We start from the raw sequence: 9,640 nt of genomic DNA on the forward strand, positions 1-9,640 counted from the left end.
TACTCATTTAGGTCATTCCTGGTTAAGGTAGATGTTCCATAGGGTTCTTTCCTGTACCCTCTTCTCTTCTCCCTCTATATTATTCCACTTGGGGATCTCATCAGTTCCCAATTAGCATCTTTAAGTTGATGATTCTCATATCTGATTTTCTAATTCTAAGCTATCTGCTAACTTCCAGTTTCATATCTCCTAATCTGCCTATTAAGACATCTCAGAGTGTGTTATAGCCGTCTTAAGCTCACCATGACCAAAACAGAACTCATTCCTGCAAAAAACCTCCCAATTTCTGTGAATCTTAAAACTGCTCAGGCTCTACTTCAGAAGATTTGATTAAACTATTCCCCATTTTTAACAATGGAGATACTTGATCAGTAATGTATTGAGAACTTTTAAAATTACTCCACCCTGCTCAGACAGTGCCTTAGGGGAAGATAAAGTTGTAAACTCCTGATTGAACAATGAAAGTCCCTAACTCATACTTATAGTAAAGCTAGAACCTTAAGCTAGGTCTATTTTTAGATCTAATCAAAAGGGTGCTAAATACCTATAAAGGTTAAATTAATCACTGAAAGGTCAAGCAACTTACAAAAAGCAAGCTTAACAAAAGAGGTGTGAAGTACTCAGTAGATTTTATCTAATCAGAGAAGGTGAGAACCAAAGAAAATGTGAACTAAGAATAGGCAGTCTTAGAAAAAAGTATCTACTGTGATTGGTAGATGTGAAAATTTAGGGGAGGTGACATAACAGAAAAATCTCTTTTAAAAGGAATCAAAGGAACAAGTTTAGGGCAATTGAATTCAGTTACAATTTGAATTCAGTTTGGAGTCTAATTTCAGTTCGGAGTGAAAGAACCCAGCTTGAAGATGATCTTGTGGGGAGTGATAAAGTTTGACTTGCTCTCCCTTAGGCTCATTCTACTATTCTCTCTCTCTCTCTCTCTCTCTCTCTCTCTCTCTCTCTCTCTCTCTCTCTCTCTCTCTCTCTCTCTCTCTCTCTCTCTCTCTCTCTCCCCCTTCCCTTAATTCCTTCATTTATATTAATTAAAAATCTCCATAAAACCCAGCTGACTTGGGTATTTTCATATTTGGGAATTTTCCCATGGCAACCACTTAATTTTAGATTTAAATCAAGACACTAAAAAGTATCTTTACAGTTTGGTCAAAACCTTTACAGTTTTGGCAATCCACAGTCTTAGAAACCACATTTTCATGGTTACACTTCCAAACCTACTTATAATTGTTGAAGCCTATACTATCTTTTCAATCTCCTATGCTTGAAACTTATGTGTCCCTCAACAACCCCTTAATATTTTTCACCCCTCTATATTCAATCCTTTGCCAAAATGTTGATTTCACCTTTGTACCATCTCTCAAATATACCCTTTTCTCTCCTCTGAGATAGGCATATCACACCTCCTCCCACCTGGATCAAAGTGATTTTCCAAAAGTTACAATTCTGACCATGTCATCTCCCATTCAAATAAACCCCAGTGGCTCCTGTCAGTTCGGATCAAATATAACATCCTTTGGCATTCAAAATCCTTCATATCCTAGGTCCCCCACATTTTTAGGCTCCTTACATTTTATAGTCCTTTGTAAACCCTTACCTTTTCTCTTAGTATCAGTTCTAAAACAGCAGAGGAATAGAGCTTGACAATTGGGGTTAAGTGATTTGCCCAGAGTTATACAGAGTATCTGAGGTTAGATTTGAACCCAGGTCCTCCTGACTCCAGACCTGGTGATCTAGCCACTGTGCTACCTATTTGTTCCTCCATGTACTTTTCAATCTAGTGATACAGATCTCCTTGCAGTTCCTCAAATGATGCTCAATTTGAGGCATTTTCACTGGCTATCCCCTCTACCGTGGAAGGAATGATCTCTCTTCACCTCAACTCATTTTCCTAGCTTTCTTCAAGTCCCAGCTAAAATCTCACTTTCTACAGTCTTTTCCAACCTTTCTTAATTCTAGTTCATTTCTTTTTTTGATTATTTCCTACTTATCCAGGATATACCTTGCTTGTATATATTTTGCTTGCATGTTCTCTCCCCCATAAGACTGTGAGCTCCTCAAGGGCAAGGACTGTCTTTTGTCTTTCTTTGAATTCCTATGCACAGCACAGAACTTGGCACAAAGCAGGTGCTTAATAAATGTTTACTGACTGGCTCACCTGGTGGAGGGGAAGTTCCTCCATAAATTCATAGTCTTAGAGATCTACCTGGTAGAAGTTGAGTCGGGGGCAGCTGGGTAGCTCAGTGGATTGAGAGCTAGCCCTAGAGATGGGAGGTCCTAGGTTCAAATTTGGCCTCAGACACTTCCCAGCTGTGTGACCCTGGGCAAGTCACTTGACCCCCATTGCCTAGCACTTACCACTCTTCTGCCTTGGAGCCAATACACAGTATTGACTCCAAGACGGAAGGTAAGGGTTTAAAAAAAAAAAAAGAAGTTGAGTCAAGGATCACCTACTTGGTTAATATCAGAGGCAGAATTTGAACCTGGTTTTTTTTTCTTGACTCCAAGTCTACTGTGGCAAGTTGCTTTTTTTATATATTCATTTTATTGTAGGGATCCTAAATCTATAAATATCTTTGAATGTGTTAAGAGACTGATATATAATAGAGAAGGAGGAAAGTGTAAGAACCACAGAATCTCTGAATTGTAAGGGATCTCAGTGATTTTCTAGGTCAACCATTACTAGAATTAGATCCCTTTCTATAATCTCCCTGATAAGTAGTTACAGAGTCTGTTTGAAAACCACTGGTCATAGGAAACCTGTTATCACCCACTTTGGGTCAGTCCTGTTAGGAATTTTTTCCTAAGGCAGGAACAAATTTTTCATCTCAACAAATTCTGCCCATTTCTCCTAGTTCTTCCCTCTGGTATCAGATACATCTAATCCCTCTCCCACCTTTGAGCTTTTAAGACATCACCAACTAGGCTTCTCTTCTGTAGGCTAAATATTTTCGGTTCCCTCAACTGATCTTCATATGAAACAAAGGTATAATTGAAGCAACCAGGGTCTCTGGGGGAGAGATAGGAAGCAGCATGTACCAGGTGAGTCGTAATACTACTACCATGTCTACATGTAGACGGTGATGATGCTGACCCAGGATCCTGAACCCAAGAGCCCTGGGAATAAAAGTGACTGCAAGCCCTGCTTCCAGACTAGCTCCCACTTATCTCTGAAGAAGGAGCCCTTCGATCTCACCACCACCAATATCAACCACCTGACCAAATGCCATCAACAGGCAGATAAACCCAAGAGCCCTGAAAATGATAGCATCCTCCAGACTACTGGTTCAGTTTCCAGTATAGCCCCTGTAGCCATTATCCAGGGAAACAACCCAAGCTAGCAACTCCTTCTATAAGTACTATGGCACTTTCATCTCATTAGTAGCCATAGCTACTAAAAACCCAGAAAAGAAAGTGCTAAATATCAAAGTCCTTTGTACAGTCAAATGGCTCAACATTAGAAGAGATATGATTGTCATCAGTGGGAATGACATTAGAGAAGTTGCAACTTTTTACTGTTGCTCCCTAAGAACCAATGAACATTTTTATCTTATTTGTAGTCAAAATCTCTTATATATATTATATATCCTCTTTTAGAATGTGAGCTCTTTAAGAACAGTGATTATCATGCTTTTCTATTTGTATACTTAGTGCTTTACACATAGCAAGCCCTTAAAAAATGTTTTTTCATTCATGATTTCCCAACCCCTCATCACCCTGGTTGCTCACTTTTGGATACAAAAATTGGGAGCCAGGTCTGAAGAAAGGAGGTCCTGGGTTCAATCTGGCCTCAGACATGTACTAGTTATGTGACCCTTGGCAAGTTACTTGCCCAGTTGCCTAGCTCTTCTACTCTAATTCCAAGACAGAAGGTAAGGGTTTTTTGTTTTTAAAGAAAAGTATGAATCAACGAGGAGAAAATATCAAGAAAAGTTATGTCATTGTTGATATCCTTCCTTGATTCCCTCTGGATAGCATACCTTTTCTGTGTATCTTGCTTACTTATGATAAAGTATCATACTTTAGATATGGTGAAAAATGCCATCTGCTACTTATGTAGAAAATGCCCAACTGTTGAAATGAACTAAACTCCAATTTTGAGAGATTTATAGATGATGGAGAACAGAATGAAAGGCCTTGAAATTTGAACTAAGACAAAAAAAAAAAGATCTGAAGGAGAAAAGAGGTAGGCTAGTGGAAGAGAATAGAGATGACAAAGTCATCTCCCATCTACTGAGCAAACTGACTGACTGAATCTGTGAATGGCAGAAAAGAAGATAAACAATTATACAGGTTATATTTATAGAGTTTCAATCAACACAGGCCCCATCCATAGTGGTAAGGAAAAAAAATCAAATAGGGTCTTTTTAAGGATAACAGATAACAAAGCAATTGACTATCTTATTTGAAACTTGATCATGATGAAATATGGAAGCAAAGGAGCCTAGATTAGTTCAACCCCCCAAAAAGGGAGGTATAGGTGACCAAAGGATGAGGGTATATGTGGAAGTCTGCCCAGGGATCTGTCTTGGGTTAAATAACCTGTGGTATTTAACATTTTATCAATGACTTTGATGAAGATATGTGGCATGCTTTTTAAATTTGTAGAAGTTTTGGAACTTGGCAGAATATGTTAGATGACAGATGCAAGCTAAAATAATGAACAGAATGCAACAAGATTCACTTGACCCCCATTGCCTAGCCCTTACCACTCTTCTGCCTTGGAGCCAATACACAGTATTGACTCCAAGATGGAAGGTAAGGGTTTAAAAAAAAATGCAACAAGATGAAATTTAATATATAAATTTAAATTTTAAACTTGGACTAAAAAAATTAATTTCATAAGAATGGGATAGGAGAGTTTTGACAAAGATCTGGGAGCTTTGTGTGCTTTCAAGCTCAGTGAGACTGAAGTATATGACATGAAAACAAAAACAAAAAATGAAAATGATCTCAAGCTGCTTAAGAAAGGCACAGAATCCTCAAGATTACTAGTCTCGGACAGTAAGATATCAACAACATAAATATAAAACATAAAGGCAAAATGCTAGGAAGCCTATGAAAATCTTCAGAAAGCAAGTAGCATAGGCGGTGATAATTCCACTGTATTCTGTCCTGGTCAAATTACACTTTGCATACCATGGTTAGTTCTGGCAGCACATTCCAGAATGGCCACTGGCAATCTGGAGTTTATTCAGAAGAGTATAAGCAGGACAGAACAGGATTGTAGCCATGCCACACAAAGAATATCAGAAAAGTTGTCATGCAAAAGAAAGATTAGACTTACTCTGCAAGGCCCCAATGAAAAGAACTGGGAAGAAAGGGTGGAAATTGGACAGAGGCAGAGTTAGGCTGAATGTAGTAAATGGCAGAACAGGGATCTGAACTCACATCCTATGACTCCAAATCCAGTGTTCTTTAAAGAAGGAAAATATAACTAGACTCAAGAAGAGTTTGAACAAATTCATGAAGAAGCCATACCTAACTGGTTCATGGAGAATGTTCCTAAAATGTTATGGCTGACATCTAAGAAGATGTCTATGTTTTCCAAAAATCTCTTCCTTGTAGATCAGTGTTAGAATTTCTACCAGTCCACTGGTAGAAGTTCAACAGTTCACTGATCTGACACCTTATGGTACCTATGTGCTGTATGTGGGTGATTCTCAAACTTTTTGTTTTCAGGACTCCTTCATAATCTTAAAAATTATGTTGGCCTTTCCCATCCATAAAAGAGCTTTTGTTTATATAAATTATAACCATAGATAGTTATTGTATTTGAAATTTAAAATGTATTAAAAGGTCAATAAAATGACCATGGGGGAAGAAATTAAGGCATCTTAGTTTTATTATGAAAACAGTTTTGATCTCATGGCACCCTTGATGAGTCTTCTCAGAACACACTTTGATGATAGCCGGTCTCTGCACATGCATATCTCATTTTATCATTTATTGCACTTCACAGATATTGTGTTTTTTATACATTGAAGGTTCATAGCAACCCTGTCTTGAGCAAATCTATTGCTGCCATTTTTTTTAAACCCTTACCTTCTGTCTTAGAATTAATACTGTGTATTGGTTCCAAGGAGTGGTAAGGGCTAGGCAATAGGAGTTAAGTGAGTTGCCTAGGGTCACACAGCTAGGAAGAGTCTGAGGCCAGAATGGAACCCACAACTTCCTGTCTCTAGGCCTGGCTCTCAATGTACTGAGCCACTTAGCTGCCCTCATATTACTGCCATCTTCCAATAATATGTGCTCATGTTGTGTCTCTGTGTCACATTTTGGAAATTCTCACAATTATTTTAAACTTTCCATTATTATTTTACCTATGATCAGTGATCTTTGATGTTACTATTACATTTTGTTTTAGAGCACCACAAACTACACCCATATGAAATAGCAAACTTAACCAATAAATATTGGGTGTGTTTTGACTGCTCCACTGACCAGCCTTTTCTCATCTCTCTCCCTCTTCTTGGGCCTCCCTATTCCCTGAGGCACAATATTGAAAATAGGTCAATTAATAACCCCACAATGGCTTCCAAGTGTTTCAGTAAAAGGAAGAGTCAATCTATGTAGTAATCTTCATTGTTGTATTATTTTAAGAAATTGTCTCAGCCACTACAACCTTTAGCAATCACCACCCTGATCAGTCAGCAGCCATCAACATTGAGGCAAGACCTCTACCAGCAAAAAGATTACAACTCACCAAAGACTCTGATGATGGTTAGCATTTTTTAGCACAAAAGTATTTTTAATTAAGCTATATACATTTTAAAAGATATAATGCTGTTGCATATTTAGTACACTATAGTATAAGTATTATATTAAAAAGACACCTTTTTAGATGAGAGGATTGGCAAAGGAAGTCCTCTTGCTTGCCCACCCCAATCACCTGATCTATCTCCATTAGCCTTTCTCTTGTGGGATTATGTCAAAACTGTCATGTATGCATCAACTGTCATGTATGCCTTGTTCTCCAAATAATCTTAAGGCAAGAGTTACAAATGCAGTCCTTTCAGTCTCTGATCAGCAGCTGGTGGAAATTTTTACAAAGCTCAAAAATTGACTAGAACCATCAAAGTACAAGGTGATGGTGATGTTGAATTTTAATAATAAATATCAATGGTTTTAAGTTTTTAAATAACTAGCCTTTCAAATATATTTGTGCATTTGTGGACTTTATGCTTCTGAAGTATTACAGCTTTAAATGGCACTAAGACTTTCGGGATACAATTCCAAAGCTAGTGGAGAATTGGTTGGAAAAGATGATTTCTGAGCCCTTTTCTAGCTCTAAATCTATGGTCCAATAAATCATGCCTTGTGTACTGCTAAACATATAGAATATACTCAGTAAATGGATGTTTGAAGACTGAATAAAAGGATTTTGCCCACTTACCTGAAGGGTTAGCTCTCAAGGTCTTTGTCCCCTCCAGTTCCTGCATGTCCAGGACCCATGGCTCTTCTCCTTGCTCTAGTCGGGAGATCACATCAGGTTTGGGTACTAGAAATCCTAATCATGGGAAAGGAAAAGATTTGTCAGTCCTCAGACCTAGATATGTCTAGATCTCATGCCCAAGGTGGTCTGGGAGGAGGTGGAAGGAGATGATTAATAGGTAGCAAGGGAAAGACTAGAAGATTCATAGTAGGCCTGGGTACCCTGAAAATTGTTTCCTTGGGAGAGATATTGGGGGTATGGGAGGTGACTGTGAAGGTGAAAGGGTTAATGACCTCATATATCCTATCTCCAACTAGAATAGAAAATTCAATGATATTGCGAGAGACTTCCAGGGTAAGGGCAATAAAAAGAGGAACCTGGAGAGAAGGTGTAGACTTGGGAAATATTAAGGAAGCTTCCTGTACCCAGCTCTACAAAGACCAGGTCTATGGCCTCAGTATTAAAAGCAGACACTGCTTATGTTTTAATCTGGAGAGAAAGTAATCTCTAAATCCTGAACTCTGAGCTAAAACCCAAATGATAGCTTCAGATCCTACTTTGGATAACAAAAAAGAAAGTAAAAGAACTTGACCCTCTAGAAAGGGGACTTACCTAGAGAGACTATGTTTCTATAATTTTCCATCATCACATTCCTGTATAGATTTCTCTGAGCAGGCTCCAGAAGGCCCCACTCCTCCTGAGTGAGGTACACAGCTATGTCTTCAAACATCATGGAAGCCTGAAACAACATATTTCTGTTGAAAATTCCAGCTATAGGATCAGCCCAAGTGCCATATCTGGGAATGAGAAGAGAGCTAGTAATTTGGGGTAAGGGTCTGTATAAGTCTTTGGGTGCAGATGTTTTCTAATCTATGTGTGAATATGTGTATATTAATCATGTGTATATGTGTTACTATTTGTCCATGTGAAGAGGAAGAGATGTATCCACTCTCTTCTTGGTTGAAAGATAGGGTAGAAATGGATATATTTGGGGGAAATGAAGAGAAGGTACGATGAAAAGAGCTCTGGACTTGCAGTGAGAAGACCCAGCCCTTCCATGAACAAAACTTTTGATCTTGTACAGTGCATCAATCACTTCTTTAAGTCTCTTCTTCCTCTTCTTTAAAAGGAAAGGGTTGGGGGGGATTGGTTGGTCTCTAAGATCCTTCTCCCAAACCTCTGTAAAGTGACTTCAAGTAGTTTATGGAGCAACCCACTCCTATTGATGCCAAAACCTTATATCACCCTCACTCTGAATGGCAGCATGATCAGCTTTGGGCAGTAGGCACCATTTGCCCAACTGAATATGAGCACTGTTGTCTACACATGGAATCAACTGGGTGGTGGGGCAGTAGCTTCTCTACTGATTTTTTGACTGCCTTACCAACATGGGAAAATAGGGAAGGCTTCCTGTAAGAGTTTGAACTTAAATTAGCCTTTAAAGTGGTACCTCAACAACATGATATGTGTTAGTAGGGTGAGGAGAGATGAGATTAAATGTTTTTAAGAGGGCCTGAAAGACTATTGTATCAGTGGAATGAAACAGGCTTATTATTTCTATGATGCCTTCTTTGACTTGTTCATTATTTAGGATTTTGTTACTTAGTCTTCATTTAGGTCTATGTCTTTTGTTCATAGTGCTTTTTTTTTTTTAGTTTTACTATTATGATCTGTGGAAAATGCATTTAATATTTCTTCCTTTGCCCGTTTATTTTGGAGTTATTTCCTAGCACATTCATTTTTATTTCTCTCCTTAAGGTTATTCCTACTCTTACTTTATAATTTCTAATTGTGGCACCATTATCCATTCTCCTATTGTAACTTTGGAGTTGTTTTTGAGCTTTCATTTTCCCTCTCCCCACAGTTACCAGATTCGATTGATTCTATCTTTGCAACATTTCTCACATTCATCTCTTTCTCTTTATTCCCACCATAATCCTGGAACAGGAACACTTACTCAGGAGGCTAAAGTGGAGAAAGTTGAGTTCAATTTTAGACACATGTTTGGGGTGCCCATTGGACATGCAAGTGAAGATGTCCTGTAGGTTATTGGAGATGCTAGTCTAGAGCATGTGTATGTGTGAGTAAGAGAGAGAACATATACTATATGCAATATTTCATTCCCAAATTCCTGGGAGAAGGATTAAGATCTTTCATCTTGAGGCAAGCAGTATGGCTCCAAATTAAAGAAGTTGA

The 9,640-nt window shown here is 38.3% G+C and overlaps 1 protein-coding gene and 1 pseudogene across 8 annotated transcripts in view; one reads left to right on the forward strand and one right to left on the reverse strand.

The window, feature by feature from the left end:
* The window catches only part of LOC103102244 (zinc finger protein 420-like), an 81,325-nt pseudogene that overhangs the window by 39,787 nt on the left and 31,898 nt on the right, over nt 1-9,640 (forward strand).
* Nucleotides 1-9,640, reverse strand: part of LOC100014895 (zinc finger protein 345-like) — a 28,745-nt gene that overhangs the window by 5,750 nt on the left and 13,355 nt on the right. For all 8 annotated transcript variants that reach the window (XM_007488617.2, XM_056822800.1, XM_056822798.1 and 5 more), the window contains 2 exons: nt 8,057-8,183; nt 7,406-7,519 (listed from right to left, as the gene is read on the reverse strand). In XM_007488617.2, the coding sequence (XP_007488679.1) occupies nt 7,406-7,519; nt 8,057-8,183 (241 nt within the window). The remainder of the gene's footprint in view (nt 1-7,405; nt 7,520-8,056; nt 8,184-9,640) is intronic.

This window comes from Monodelphis domestica, chromosome 3 (assembly GCF_027887165.1).
Source record: "Monodelphis domestica isolate mMonDom1 chromosome 3, mMonDom1.pri, whole genome shotgun sequence".
Lineage (NCBI taxonomy): Eukaryota > Metazoa > Chordata > Mammalia > Didelphimorphia > Didelphidae > Monodelphis > Monodelphis domestica.